The sequence below is a fragment of the Aplidium turbinatum genome, chromosome 5 (assembly GCF_918807975.1).
Source record: "Aplidium turbinatum chromosome 5, kaAplTurb1.1, whole genome shotgun sequence".
NCBI lineage: Eukaryota > Metazoa > Chordata > Ascidiacea > Aplousobranchia > Polyclinidae > Aplidium > Aplidium turbinatum.
Genome location: NC_137476.1, coordinates 26,563,250 through 26,579,559, shown reverse-complemented (window position 1 = coordinate 26,579,559; position 16,310 = coordinate 26,563,250). Strand labels below are relative to the sequence as shown.

Genomic DNA, 16,310 nt, shown 5'->3' with positions numbered 1-16,310 from the left:
TGCCAAAGCTAATACAGATCTCGCCCTCAATAACACAAAAAATACAGCGCTACTCAGACTAAGATCCTTTCTTCGCTTTTGTATGACGTTTACGCCAGTCGAGGAGTCCTGCACTTTTTAACCTTGGACAGTGATAGACTTGAGAGCTAATTTGCCACTCTCAGACATTAAGGAAGTTGCTATCTCTCTTTTTACATATTTGTGCGGAACAATACAAACTCTGAAAAACACTATAGGTAGGTTAAATGGTTTAGCACCATCTAAATCTTTCCAATGCATTCCAGTTAGGTGAAGATCAAAGTCGAAAATGCAAGTTTAGAGTTTTATGGAGTTCGTTTCATTACGTTCATTGATAATAATAATAAAAACTGACCAACTAGACGTGCTGAGCCTATACATTGATCTTCACATGAAGTTGATAAAAAGTGGCCGGTTTGTTTGAGCTAGCTGCTCCACCACATTTTTTTGGGTATCATTTCATCAGCATTTAGCTGGGAGATGGTGGGATAGCGGCGCTTGTCACATATTGCAAAGAGCTGTGTTCGTGAAGACTTCCGGGGATTTCGGCTCGAGGTTCGGTTTTAACGGTCTGCATAGTTTCGTTCAACTTAGAACAGAAGCCGAGTGAAAGGGATTGTGGTCTTCTTCAGAAATGATGTCTCAAACTGCTTTACAAACGCAAGATTCTTGAAATGCCCTCAAAGGGATGATGTAGGCCAACAGCAGTAGATGATATAGCCTACTGAATTTCAAATTGTAAGGAGATAACTTGCATAAGAGTAGTATTTGATCTGCTACTCTAATTCTGAGTAATGGGTTTACTCTAGACCTATAAACTTAGGCCTAAGTTATATGTTTTTTACATAACGCTGTTAAATTAAGGCAATTTCATACAGCATAAAAAGTATGTTAAACCTTTTTAAATGCTGAAATCAAATTCACGTGTTGGTTTTACCCAGATATTGAATGCAACGAAATACAAACTATCTTGCCATATTTTATTATTACAGTAAAACAGGTTCATATTATAATAATTGTAGCTTATTTAGTCGTAGGGGAACGTTCAAATATTACGTAACGCTTTTTTTTCCAAATTTTTGACCCCCCCCCTCCCCCATGTAACGCCAACGTAACGCTTTTTTCAATCCCCCCCTCCCCCATGTAACGCTTTTTCACTACGAATTCAGCACAAAAAACTACCATTCCGTACTCGAAAGCGTTACGTAACGTTTTGCTTGAACCCCCTCCCCCCCGATGTGACGCTAACGTAACGCTTTGCATAAACCCCCCCCTCCCCCTCGAAGGCGTTACGTAATATTTGAACGTTCCCTAGGATGGTGATTTAAATTTGTTTTACTCCGTCGTTCTTTGATTTCGCCTTGCTGCGCTTTGTTTCATACAGTGCAAGTCTACGAAAAATTATAAACCAGCCTGGGGCAAATTTAATAGCAATAATGTTTCGGTTCACTTACAAACCAACAGTTGTCGTCAATGAGGCAAAATGCGGTCTGCTGTGAAAAGGAATAGAAAATGGTATTTGGTTGTCGTATCAGTGATGTGCTTTGTTTACACCGCTTACGTTAGTGTGAACACTTTCAAAAAGATAAACGAACAATGCCAGTCGGAAACTATTTTGAAGGAAAAGCCAAACCAAATTGTTATGATATCGAGCAGAAAAGCCATTGCTGCATATCTGAACTACAGCCAGAAAATCAAACAAAATTCATTGGCTAGAAAAACTGCGGTGTTTCCAGAATTTAATAAGACTTCGGCGTGGTTGAATCTGACCAGAACAGATTATTTTACTTGTGAGGATTTCAAAAAACTTCCAAGTACGACTCAAGCAGTTGCAGAAAATCTACAAGGAAACAGGGGAGTGTCTTTTCTTAAACTACGAATAGCTGGTCTCACAATACCAGCAGTCTACAAAGAAGCGAGCAGGTGAGAAGAGAAATTTAAAAACCTTGTTTCTGGAGCCATACGAGTAACATGCATAGAATTGTCTAGCTGGGAGCTGTGGAGAAAACGTTTAAATAATTCATTTTAATTGTTTTGAAAATTCAACAAGCGCCAACATTTAAAAAAACAAGTTTGACGTAGTTTAAATATTTTGGAATGCGTCGTAATCAAAGATACTTTAGTTTGGAATTTACTATTGATTATTATTTTTAATGTATAGGCATATTGTTTTGTTTGCCCATTGATTTGTTTTTGAACGAGGGATAGCTTAGGCTACAGCTATTTTTGCTGATGGTGTGGTATTTCGAAACTATGCTAGTAGGCTACCAGCACCATAGCCTACTCAGAAAGATATCATAATTTGTAAAATATTTTACAGTAGGCCTATGTGCTATTGTAGGCTAATGTAAAAATAGGACGCTATAATTTGAATAGAATCTGCTTGAAATTATTGCTGCAGACCAGATAGCTATTGTAGGCAATCAGTTTCATGTTGCTCAAAAATTAACTTTTAAACAACCAACTTTCTCAAAAAGATGTTTTGGGGAACTTAAAAAAGAAGTATCAGCCTAGGCTACAATTTGCAGCTACGCCAGTGGCGTAGTCAAGGGGGGGGGGGGGGGTTTTGGGGGTTACAACCCCCCCCCTTTGGCACGAGTGTGACGTCACGATATTGAGAATGATACTTTCAGTCTAAAAAAAATTGCCTAATTTTAAACAAAATTGCATTAAAAGAGCGAGTTTTGCCATTACCAAACATTCAAACATCTCAGCCAGGAATTAGCAACAAGAAAACACAGAGACTTAGCTTTTTTTCCGAAAAATGCCAAAGAAAACATGATCTTATCCTTTTGCTATGCTACTGGACAGCACCATTTTACAGGAATATTCATACCCACATTTTTGTTGAAAATGCTCTCAGAATGCACCAAATTCAAAGTGATTTTTCAAAATTTTCTGGGGGAGGTCCTCCAGACCCCCCGGCGTTGGGTGGTCAAACCCCCCCTTTCAAAATTCCTGGCTACGCTACTGAGCTACGCCATGTTGAAAATTACCTTTTACAATGTGTATTTCCACTCTAACAGTTTTTACCAGGGTTATTGAGTCAGATTCTTGGAGTCGGAGGAATTTAGGCGTGTCCGGAGTCGGAGTAGGGTAATTATAACTCGAGGAGTCGGAGTCATATATTTTTCGCCCGATTTCACAGCCCTGCTTTTATGCAAACAAAATTACAGCTTAAAAAAACTAAATGACTTTTCAAAATTGGAGCATGTGAAAAGCTAAAGTTTGTAACCTCAGCTGCTCATATTTTTTAAAGATAGGCTAACCTGTTCTTACACTCAAAAATTTTACGTGTGGCTTATACAGTAGGCTTAATATCAAACAGGAGGAGAGGAAAAAACAAAACAAGGAACAGGAAAAAACGAACAGGAAGATAGATAAAAACTTTCAAATCTGAAAACTCTTTCTAAACAAAAGTACACTACAGTATCGTACATGAATTGTGGTTGTAACGTTGTCCAGTTTTTATCAATGACACAATTTCCAACTTGTATAGAATTCTACAAACATTCGCAGACGAATACAAGTACAATAGCGCCAAGAGGGAAGTTGAATACTTGATCAAACTGCGTGGATTGCCCGGGATTCCCCGCATCTTTGGATCTTGCGTAAAAGAAACAAGTATCAAGTAAGTGTTCCAAAACTTGATTCAAAAACAGTTGGTCCAAAAATATAACCCTTGAGATAAGTTACAAATACAATGTCACAGCTCCAATTCAAACATATTTTATAGATATTTTGCAGAGCGAATCATAGGTCATACTATCTGCAATGACAATGGAACAACACCAAATTGCCATAAAGGAAATTTCATTCTGCAAACTATATCGGAATCATCTGATCCAACCGCAGCTGCTTTGAAAATCGCTTATACTACCGTCAGATTATTCAAGCTATTAGGTAGGCTGCATAAGCTTATAGGCTTCTATGAAAATATGTAATGTTTTTTGCCCACACTGCGCTGGTGGCTCTCTTCTGACAAACCATTGCCGATATTCATAAACATTCTTTTCTTGCTTCATCTCCATATTTGTAAATTGCTTTGTTGCAATGATTTGAAATTAAAAAGCTATTTGATAATGACCCAATTTTCCTGAAGATTAGACTTATAAGTTAAACTAAATTTAGTCTGATACTGGTTGTCACTCAAAAGGCTTTTGATGATGGTTTTTGCAGAGGAGCGTCATTTGATGCTAGAAGATGTTTCTGGAATCAACTTTATGTTCAGTAATGAATTTGAAATTTATATGGTGGATGCAGACTCGCTTGTCTTTTACAATCAAACCAGGCAAGGAAAACATCAGGGTCCTTTTCATAATTTATTCATTTTAAATATTTGGAGCTGTTTAGATAGGCTATGATTTCCGCGTGTCTATCATACCATAGCCGTTGTAGACTGCTGCGCTAGTCAATATACAGAAGTAAATTGGTAAAAAAGCGTGATGTGTAGCGTTATTTGGTGATGAAGAAGACGAAAATATTTTCTGTATGATATTTAAACTGTTTCATATTCTTAGTAGGCTATACCAATTGTAATAAAATAAGTTTAAAGCCTCGTCATGCAATGGTTATTCATTTGCCCGGGACTGGAGGCTGACTAGTCCTCGTAGGCCTATAGCCTACCCAAGACATTGCCGTTTGACCCTTATCTTTTTTCATAAACAACTCAGATTTGTGGTATCAAAATAAACTAACATTCAGAAACAGACCTCGATGTTTCGTGCTAAATTGTGCCGGTAAAAACAAGTTAAAAATATAAAAATTATCTCCACTGTTAGGCTACTACAAAATTTATACTTTGGCGTTTTTGTGCAGCTAATCTTGATTAAAACGTTTAATTTCAGACTGTTTTCGAAATTATTGTGCACCACAGATGAGCATTGCCCCGGCCCAAGTGGAAATTTATGGGCGAGAGGATCTTTGAACTCTCGCATATACGCAACCTGTGCTGACCTGCAAGGTATCTGTGAGAACGGAAGATGTCGAGGATTCGATACCTCTCTCCACGCGTGTGGGATTGCCAACTGGTATTTCTGTCCCCTAAAAAAGTAAGTAGGCTAACTTAATTTTTATCTGCTTGGCTAATAAGGTCATATTCCTCTGAATGCTTTGACAACTTGCTTCATCGTAATGTGACTTTTACTAAGTTATAGCCTACATAAAAAGTTGAGAGCTGCAGCCTATACAAAAAGGGTTAAAGAACTCGTTTTGCTTTCGAGTTACGCTATGGGCTACAAAACACCTAAAGATTGCAATCTACCAATTTATTGTACTCTTTTTTGCGTGGTGAGGATAACTGACAATGCATCGGCCTATATTTAAAGAGCGACAATCAATAAACCACATTAATACTCTTATCCATTCATTCCAAGGTTCTTCAGTCATCTACCTGACTTCAATGAAAAATTCGAGAAAGTCTGCACTTGTTTGCGACAAATCCACCCCCAACATCGCTGCACCTTCACAGCTGCTACAAATATTATTGAACAGCTCATGAAAACGTATACGAAAACAACATAAAATATTTGAGTGAAATTTTGTTCACCCTACAGAAAACAGATAGTTGCTATGCCAGCAATCAGTCACAGAAGGAAATTAACCATTAAATTGCTTTATCAAGTAAGGCAAGAAAAACGATAGCACGTGAGCTTGGGAGCCAAGTGACTATATATCTGTGTGTTGACACTCTTCACAGAATGGCATGACAAATTTTCTGAACGGATGCTCAATCCAATCAGCTTCCCATCATGGCTTATCTTTTTGTGTCATTTTCTATATTTATAGTATCAGTAGCGTAGCCAGGAATTTTGAAAGGAAGGGGGGGGGGGGTTACGACCCAGCGACGGGGGGTCTCCTTCAGAAAATTTTGAAAAATTACTTTGAATTTGGTGCATTCTGAGAGCATTTTCAACAAAAAATGTGGATATGAATATTACTGTAAAATGGTGCTGTCCGGTGGCATAGCAAAAGGATAAGATCATGTTTTCTTCGGAAATAAAGCTAAGTCTCTATGTTTTCTTGTTGCTAATTCCTGGCTGAGATGTTTGAATGTTGGTATTGGCAAAACTCGCTCTTTTAATGCAGTTTTGTTTAAAATTAGGCAATTTTTTTTGTAGACTGAAAGCATCATTCTCAATATCCTGACGTCACACGCGTGCAAAGGGGGGGGGGTTGTAACCCCCAAACCCCTCCCCCCCCATGGCTACGCCAATGTATAGTATACCTTGTCTGAACTTTGGAAGTTACGCAAGGTGAATAGACCGATTGTAATAAAAATGTTCTTGAGTAAACCGATCATATTGATTTAGGCTGTAGTTCGATACTGAGCTTTTGATTGAAACTAAGTCATAGAGGTTATCAATACGTTGCAACTGCATCGGTAGTTCTAAATATCGGTTGCTGAATTGGATCTTCGACAGCAAGATATTGTGAAACTGGCAACTTGTTTGTCGAACAGCATTTCACCGAATGACGATAATATTTATTTGACTACAACGAATGGAAAACAAAAAGCTCGAGATGTTTTATTCGTAGGCTAACAGGAAGAGTCGCTTTAGCAAGCCGGTGCTCTTTATTCCTTGTAAAGCAAGCCGTAAAGCATAAAATCATCAGACTAATGTTCTGCATAAACGCGAGATGACAAACGTGTATACACATTACACACATGTATAATAATTCTTCTATTCCACTTCAGCGCACGTGATTTATTGCAGTGCGTAATATTAAATGCCAAAAAGCAAAACGCACTCGTTAAGTCACTCACCAGAAAATGCACAAGATACCGATTTTGAATGGAGCAAAAAAAAAAAAACGGTCATAATTTTATTAAAATCGCACATTCTGCTTGTACTACGACGTGCCGTACGTGTATGCGACAGGTCTTCCGCTACGACCTTCCTTTGCCGCCTCGACAGGAGTTTCGCCGAGTTTCTGTTCCAAACCGCGCCACGACCTTTCGGCATAAAAGCGGGCTGAAAAAGAAAATCGATTAGCCTAGCATAAGATTGGGTTAAAATGTGAAAAAAAGCAAGACTCGCTTTTCAGTAGGGCGACTCATTCCTTTGAGTGATTTAGTTTGATGAATGAGAATATTGTATTCGACAAAACATGCGGCTGAAAAAATAGCTTGATCTTGAAACTAATTGAGAACTATCGAAATGCAGCAATAGACGCACAAGTTTTCAATTCTAATGCCAATAAAAAGCGAATCTCAATCTCTTAAGTCGGTACCAGGAGTTTAGGTGAAAAGTGGCAAAAACGTCTGGATTGCTTATAGTCCTGCACCGATATTGTGACTTAGGTCACATCCTGGTGTTTAATCCCCTATTATAATGTTTATCAGAACCAGCAGTAAAAGACATGAATTGTACGTGAAAAAAATGGTGACAAGCTTTGAGGTGAAGCGTAATCTATTGTAAAAATTTTTCGGACACATTTATTTTATTTGAGTAGCATCTCTTTCACAGGCCCCAAAAATAACTTTCTCCTACACTTATGAGTTGTACTATCAGCCGAACTTTCCAACAAAGCTCAATGAATGCATTCACGCCAAAACAAAAATCTTTACCAGCTGAGTGAGGGTGAAACGCCGCTAGCGTCGACTCCATGTTCCTCGCTTCAATCTCACTTCCAACTACAGAGGATGCTTCATCTCCGTACTGACGAATACTTCCAGTCAAAAGAGATATATCTCCCTCGTCAGAACGCGCCTTGAAGTCGACGTGATGTTTTCCGCCTGAATTCACATGTCACTCTTGTTATACATCAAACGGATCTTTTCAAGACGGTTAAAACTATCAAGTATCCGGTAGCTATGCAACAAATTTTCAGAACGTGATTGAACACAGCAAGAAAGATAAAGTCGTCGTATCCAGGCATATGCCCTGTTGTTGAATATTTACATAAGTGGACGGGTAGGTAAGTAAGCAGATTTTCGTGTTTACTTTCAGGCATGCCTTTATGTGTCTTGCCCAAGACATAGTCGCTTGTTCTTGAGCAGTGTCAAAAGGGCGCCCTTTTGAGTGCCATACCAGGGTTGTCATTACTCAGCTATGCAGCCGATGCAGGTACTGTCACTACTCAGTTATGCAGCCGATGCAGGTACTGTAACGACGTGAAGAGAGCGTCAATAACACACAAAACTGAAAACGCTGTCATGATTTATTCACTGAGGTTCGGCACTCATCAAAAGGTGGTCGTAGAATACAAACCAGTAGATAATGATTGTATTTATCAACAGTCCACTCTCGACTGCGTTATATTGTAATGCTCCAGAAAGGTGTTCGTGTAACTTTTGCGTGACAACAGACGAATACGGCTATTTGCGTGTCGGACAAATAATTTTATCGCACAGGTTGTGTATATCAACAATCGGAAACTTCACTCTGTCAATCTCGGTGGCCGAGACTGCGTCAGTGGTTTAAATCCTCTACAAGTATACAAAACTGCCAAGATTAAGCTCTCAAAGAAGCTTTTTCAGTCCGAGGATACAGATTCCCGCAATCAATAAATCACTACCTAGTACCTATCATGTGTGTAGCATCGGAACTACCACAGAACACCTAAAAATCCAGGCAAATTTCTCACGCAATGAACCAGCTTCGTTTGCAATCGCATTCTTGATAGAGCGTAGTTGATAACCTTACTTTTACTTCTCCCGGACCCATGCGTCTGCGGGATGTTTGGGTTATTCACACGCACAGCAATAAAGAGGATATCGTAATGGAAAAAAGTCTCGGTAAATTCACCTGGCAGCAGCTTCCTAAAATCCAATGGAAAAATGTGTCCCCATTCCCGATTGGCATTGCAAGCCATCTCCAGCTCGTAGGGTGTGCAGATTGGTTTGTAATATTCGCTTTGGTCTATCAGCGTCTCTTCCGGGCACGCAACGTGTACGAACACATCGATCTAAAAGGAGAATCGGTTTGCAAACATAAAATTCAGATAATATGAAACCAAGGAACTTTAAGAAATAATTAATTAAACTACCATTCAACGTTTTATAGGTAGAGAAAACTTTTTCTCAAACCGTAGAAAATTTCATTATCAGATCAACGCTTCAATGCGTGATGGAAATCTACAGATAAATCTGCATCAAGCATTGCAGAGTGCAAAAAACAGTGTTGCAGAACGCGTTTTCGAATATTAAATTCTCATCAGTGCAACTACGTTTATGAACGCAATAACAACGGTTAAATTTAAACTCAATGACATTACAAACATTATAAGGACATATTCTCAGTGTTCAATTGAATATTAATAAATCCAGAGACATCAGAAAATCACTTGGCCCGCATGCAATTCCAGACCGACATTACTCGCTTAAGGTGTTTTTTGTTAAAACAAACTTAATGTTCAAAGCAAAAAAGCCATCACAATGAACATCTACCGAAGTATACTAATTTACAGTACTTAGATAAGCACTGAAAATTAAAAAGTTTTCTCTACCTATAAAACGTTGAATGGTAAAAGGTAAAGGTGAGTCCCATACTTGATTCAAGCCTAGGGGAACGAGAAGATAAGGTTCTCATTAGACTAAGCCTTCGGCACTCGTTGAATGGTAGTTTAAATAATTAAACATAAAATTGGAATTGAAATTACAGCGTAATGACAGAGAAAAACTTTAAAGTTTTCAAAGAAAAGATTTCAAAGAGAAAACAATCGAAATTATGAATTTTATCTAGCAATGACATATATATACACCAATACAATTACACCTACCTCTGGAAAATTAGCCAGCTTGTTTGGATTTAGTTTTCCAACAATAAAAATATAGGCTTTCTTTCCGCAGGCAGACGCAATCTTTTTCATATGATCAATGATTTCACGATAACCGGCCATTCCCATTGTTCCGACTAAGATCCCAATACTTTTAGCATCTTTTACTTTTTCGACGATATAATGGCGTTTTTTTATGATTCTGACAAAAAAAAACGATAATTGAGGGTTGCATGACCTGTATTTCTAGAACAGTCAAGGAGATTTGCAGTGGTACAAAATTTGTAAACTATAAAAAAAATTGTTGTGAAAGCATAGCAAAGTGTAAAGAATAAGTTTGTTATTTTATGCCGCAAAATTTATATATATAATTTATGATGTAGTAATGACTGAAAAAAATTGGCATAACTCACTTGTTAATGGGTAAAGATATTTCGGAGCATTTTCTTGCAACTGGATCAAAAACATGGCCTTGGCAGGCAGGCTGATGAAGCAAAACATTTCGCAGTGTCTCGCTTTGGCTGGTTCCAACAAAAAACAGCGAATACTCTTCAAACGCTTTTCCTGGAGGTATGTCGATCTTGTAGCAACCAATGCGATATAACTGCCATTGAAAAACAATGAATTGACATTTTATCTTTTGAAACGCTCTAAGGTACCATGTATGCTTATTATTTATCTTGTGTTTAAAACAGCTGAAGTAGCAATTGGAGTTGAACACAAGGAATGTTTGAATAAAACTAGCGCAACGCTCTTGAGGAACAAATCATTATGACCACATCTTCTGAATCTGACGAGCATTTTCTAAAAAGGTTTGAGAAACAGAATCCACAAACAAAACTATCTACGTAAATACGAAAAGCGGTGTTTAAAGAGCGGTGTTTAAAAACAGCATGCTGCATTCTCTTTAACTAAAAATCACATCTTTTATATTTATTCATTGGCAAGTTTCACTTCATCCAGCATAGTTACATCTTTCAAAAAAGATCCATACTACTACATCATCATTTCTTTTATTGCTCTATTAGAAGCATTCAGTCAACGGCGTTGGGGAAAACGAGTTGCTGCATAAGCGATCAGCTTGCTTTGCAAATTCTTTTCGTTCAGCTCGTCTGCTCCCGGGCTATTGCGTCATTCTGATGACCCAAAAAGAATGAAAAAGGCTGCGCAAGGCTTGTTGTTTTAGGTTTGTTGGACGGGTGCAAGTTCGTTGGTCAATGAGGTTTATCTGGGACCTTAATTTAAACTCAGCTGTATGCTGTGGTAGACCTTTATGGCGTGGATCTAGTGTTTTTTACTGCACACATTTGACATCAAAGACATGGCGCCAAATCGCGATTTTTTTTTAATCAAATGCACAGGGCTTAATGCTCGTTATTTCTTTCATTGAATCTGCACTCACTTCATCACGAGTGGCATCTAAATTCACAGACTCCTTTTGTGCTTGTTGATCAGCACGGCAAGTGCAATCAGGGCATGCATTTGGGCATGAGTCCTCTTTCACAGGAGGTACGGTTAGTCGTGGTGTGTTTACTTGAGCAACGACCAAGTTGGGGTATTTTGGTTGTAATCTTTCAGTTAGAGATTCTAAAACAACAACATAACAGACTAAATGTACGGTACATTATTGTAGATTAAAACAAAATTTTATCGATCAACAAGATTGATAAGCACAAGCATGCAATCGGCTTTCTGATTAATTCATATTATCAGGCTTAACGTACAAAGCACACTGCATACTCTTCTGATAACTGTTGTCACTGATATGACTTTGAAACTGTGAAAATCATTGAATACCAATTTAAGGCAGTTAATCCACATTTCAAAGAGATTTGAGATATTTATTTACTAGTTTTTAAAAGGGCAGTAATTAGCTTTAAAATACTTTTCAATCAAAAAGGTGCTTTCACCATGTGGCACAAACATTCAATTTTTCACAAATCTGTCTAAAGGTTTTTAGCGTTAGTAATTAAGCATAGTCATCACTAAGGTACAAAACCTTGGATAGAGCTGACTTACCCTAGTTGATTTAAATTGTTCTTACAATCTACAGTAGATTCTACATTGTTCAGTGATATTTAGAACAGAACCAATTATAGCAACCAACACAGGTCATCACAGATCAAATCTAGTTATGATTATGAGACTATCGGTACCTTAGTTACATACACAAATAGCTAGATAAACACCAGTAGGCTACATTGTAAAACTAGACATACATTTCTTTACCTGTTGCATAAGTCCAGGGTAACTCCAACATTAAAACAACGTCAGTATTATTTTCTGGATAGGACAAGTAAAAAGCATTACAAGTGTCTTCAACATCCATGTTGCTTCTTCCAAACACAAAGATTGTTTTGGTTGATGAACTTGCTGTTAATGCTGATCTTCCATAATGAATGATTAAATCGGCTTGGACGTGTTGCGCGGCCACCTCATCAACATCATAGCTAAACACAGACCACACATTATAAAACAGAAGTACAAAGTTGGTTGCACCTTGTGATGGGACATTGCAGTCACAATTTCCATGTGGGTTAAAATTCGGACAAAACTGATAAATTGGCCTTATGTTAAATAGGCTACTGTGTCCGTCGGCAAGCAATTCATTCAGGCATGTTTTTGTGCATGCGTTTAATTTCCTAAAACCCCAGTCGAACGAAAATGAAAGACGCGATACCCTTTCACCCAAATTTCGGGTCCACGTCTTTTAGGCGCAGACAGTTACGCACCGGTCAAATAGGTGTGCACACTGTGGCGTCCGGATATTTAGGTGCGGAGCACTGTGGCGCTCGTACATTTAGGTGCTATTCCTAGTAAAGTCTGCAGATTGTATCAGCTTGGTAGGTAGGGCAATGCTTTTCACACAAAATGCTATATTGAACAGAAAAATATGTTGTTTTGTTAATGCGCGTGTGGAGATGAGGTGCGAGACAACGCTCTACTACTCTTGATATTAGCACATCTCCACAGGACATTTGCTATGCATCCTGAACACAGGTTGCAGCCAGATGGAACCTTACTTAACCTGTTATCTTTCGCAATTACTTCTACTCGGGATGGATTGGTCGTTAGGCGAGTACGTATGGGACAACGCTCTACTACATGAAATGTATTCATTGAATATATTTCTATAGGGAGTATGAACCCTGGCTACAAGTTGCAAGCATAATGGTGCGACTTTGCACGTGATTAAACCTAGTCAGGGTTTTGAAGGAAACACTCAAGCCTACCACACGCTTGAATATAGGCTACGGTATATTTTTTACTGATGTTTCGTGTAGTTATTATTTGACTCACTAAAAGTGAACTCAGTCATGTTCGGAAACTTGAATAATTTATTGATAAAGCTTTCGCCGACGCAAACCTGGACTAACAACAAATAAATGCCGAACACGCGCATTAAAATACAATATATTTTTCTGTTCAATATAACATTTTGTATGAAAAGCATTGCCGGTTTAAGCAGCTACACTCACGGAAGCCATGACATATTTTTCTGTTCAATACAACATTTTGTGTGAAAAGCATTGCCCTACCTGCCAAGCTAATACAATCAGCAGACTTTACTAGGAATAGCACCTAAATGAACGGGCGCCACAGTGCTCCGCATCTAAATATCCTGACACTACAGTGTGCGCGCCTATTTGACCGGCGCGTAACTGTCTGCGCCTAAAAGACTTGCTCCGCAAATTTCTTGGGATCATATCCATGTGTCTGGAGCGAGAATCGAACTTCCAACTTTGATGGTGATTGTGGATGTCTCCGTCTTGAGTGGAATCGAACCTCAATCAAGATTGTACTACGGTGTCCAGTATGCCGTTCTTAACCACTCAACCACATCTCAAGACAATGAAGCTGTTGTTAACTGCAATCTTATTCCATTCAAAGTGCCCTACCTGCCCTACTATAATTCCGTTTAATTTCCTCTATTCTGTTTAATTTCCTCTGATAGCAGTGAAGTGCTGGACCATGAATAAAGCATTTTGCATTATTTGTCTTAAAATGTCAGAATTTCAAACTAAAACTTTCAACTTCCTCCAGGATTACCTGGCTAGCCTACTCTGATCGCAATAAGCAATTAAGCATTTTATTAAATGATTGAGCAATAGTGTTTTTGTATCTCTGATGACTATATACTAGGTTATACGATTCAGCCTTGTAAGCGCTGAGTACAACATGGTGATATAAAGAATTTACATGCGGTACACAACTACACATTTAATAAGTATTTCAGGTTATTGTGTAATTAGTAGAACATGAAAGAAATGAGTGCCACATTTAAATTTAAACATATTATATACATACGCTTTTAACAAAGTTATCAAAAATTTGATAGGTATAGCACCTGTAAAGAAAGAACTGTTAAACTTTGTACCAAAATGTTCGTGAAAGGTCTTTTAAGAAAAACAATACATAAGGCTCTACCTGCCATATGATGTGTCAGCCAGAACAAATATTTTAGCCTGGGTTTTTGCTTGCAAAGCTCGAGTGACATTAGCAGCATCAACAAGTAGTTCATCAGGAAATTGCAGGGCTATGACTTGACATTCGTTTTCCTGAAACAACAAAAATGATGTATATAATATAATATATTATTCAGAGCTTTGGAGCCGGCATGAAAATGAAACTGCTCCAGCTCCGGAGGTCTCCTCTATCAGAATATAGCTCTGGAGCTATTTTATAGCACTGCTCCAGCTGTGGCTTCAGCTGTATTACTGTATTTTCTCAAATAATATACTTCATTAATAGTCGCCTTCGATCAGTATTCATCCCAGTTCAGTTCAGCAGTTTTTTATTTCTGACCATAATATCAAAAACAATACACGTCAACATAGCAAAGGTTGAAAAAAAGGTAGAAGCGACAAAACGCAAACGTTAAAACGTGCTTGTGACCGAAGTAAGTTATTGAGTTGAGAAACTTGGCACGGTCGCAACACCTTCAGAAAAATTTAAGATATAAAGGGAAAATAAAAAAAGAAACTGTTACAAAAAAATAAAAAAAAACAACATATATTTAGGTCATAGTTTTATTAGCCCAAATAACTTTAGCTGATATATTTAAGATTTGTATGGACAGTTGCTATGAAGATCGGCCATGGTGCGTTATCAAGAGTGCTGAATTTAAAGATCTCAAATTTAAAGTCTTACGATCCCAAATTTAAAGTCTGTATGACATAGCAGACGCAAAACAATTATCCAACAATTAAAAATACCAGCCAACCATTATCAATTTTGTGATAGGTTGCTGTTAAATTACGTGAAATCAGCCAAGAGCAATAGCATCTAATGAAATTAATTGGAGCTGGAGCTGTCTATCAAACAAGTGGCTCCATCTGAATTGTTACATACAGCTCGGAATGAAAAGCATGTCAGAAGTACTGCTAAAAACAAAAGACAGAACAGAATGGAGGGAGTTTATATGGGATATCACAGCTGATCAAACATGATCAATTTGTTGAAGAAAAATTAAAAAGTGAAAGACTTTTAAATGAAATTACACAAAATGTAAAAGATTAAAAAATTGTGATATCTTAAACAAATATTTTTAGTGTGGACAAATTACATTGTCACCTGAATGAAGTTAATGCATCTGTCAACTTCATAAACGTTGTTAATTTCATCTGCAGGTGTTGCAACTTGACATTCAGGTTTGATGTTGTTTTCACGCTGGAGAATTTCACTATCATTAGAACTAAATGCAGATGTCATGATTTCTCTGACATCACAAAAAAGCAAAGTAATCTGAAAAAATATGCCTGACAGTAACTACGTCATTAATAGTTAAACAAAACTGCAAAACCGTCTTTTTTGGTAAACATAGACTTCTACTCTTAGACATTCACAGAGTAACCACAAGCACAAATAAAACTAGGCAGCACTGCAACACTGCTTTAAACATTTTTGGTTTAATATATGTTCTGCGCCCAGTCGGTTTAAAACAACTGTAACACTAAAACTAATTTTATTTTTGTTGATTACTGCACAGTGCACATATTAGTGGAGAGAGCTGGAATACAAGTTCCCCCCCCCCCCCCCCCCCCCTTGGTAACTCATGACAAAGAGGAATTGACCAAAACATGTGGATTGAAGTGTGTGAACAGTAAAGCAAAGGTAAAGTAGTTTTACCCTATATGTTTGGTCGAGTCCTGTCTTTGTCATGAGTTACCAAAGGGGGGGGGGGGGGGGGGAGACAAGGCTACAATAGAAAGATCATCTCGAGTTCCAGTTCTTCGACATCTGACTTAAAGCTGAGTGGTTAAACTTTCATGTAGAAAATTTTTCTTGTTTTTCTTCAAAAACTATTTTGATTAGTGCTTCGGTAGAGAGTTTGTCTTGTTGAACCATAGGCATACGAAGCCGAGCAACGTGATCAAGTTTAGCATCTTCAAGTTTATTACATTTACATAAACATAAAACTACGCAACAAATTAAGTATCGAACGTTTTCGACATCACAAGATGTCCTCTTCAGGAATAACATACATACAAATTAACTACATCTGAAAAAAATACAATGGTTAACTAAATCTATAAACAGAAAAAGACAAAAAACTGCACAGTACTTCTGAC

The 16,310-nt window shown here is 37.8% G+C and overlaps 2 protein-coding genes across 2 annotated transcripts; one reads left to right on the top strand and one right to left on the bottom strand.

The window, feature by feature from the left end:
- The first annotated feature begins 1,584 nt into the window (after window positions 1-1,584).
- Window positions 1,585-5,977, top strand: LOC145770250 (uncharacterized). Its single transcript, XM_082581847.1, has 6 exons — window positions 1,585-1,941; window positions 3,518-3,649; window positions 3,755-3,921; window positions 4,198-4,309; window positions 4,866-5,069; window positions 5,394-5,977. Exons 1-6 carry the CDS (start codon window positions 1,661-1,663, stop codon window positions 5,539-5,541), a joined length of 1,044 nt encoding a protein of 347 aa, XP_082437973.1. The 5' UTR covers window positions 1,585-1,660; the 3' UTR covers window positions 5,542-5,977.
- Window positions 5,978-6,524: 547 nt separating this feature from the next.
- Window positions 6,525-15,479, bottom strand: LOC145770249 (2-(3-amino-3-carboxypropyl)histidine synthase subunit 2-like). Its single transcript, XM_082581846.1, has 9 exons — window positions 15,313-15,479; window positions 14,167-14,297; window positions 11,968-12,188; window positions 11,141-11,325; window positions 10,152-10,342; window positions 9,742-9,940; window positions 8,769-8,928; window positions 7,589-7,756; window positions 6,525-6,992 (listed from the first exon to the last, which is right to left on the bottom strand). Exons 1-9 carry the CDS (start codon window positions 15,448-15,450, stop codon window positions 6,871-6,873), a joined length of 1,515 nt encoding a protein of 504 aa, XP_082437972.1. The 5' UTR covers window positions 15,451-15,479; the 3' UTR covers window positions 6,525-6,870.
- Window positions 15,480-16,310: the final 831 nt, after the last annotated feature.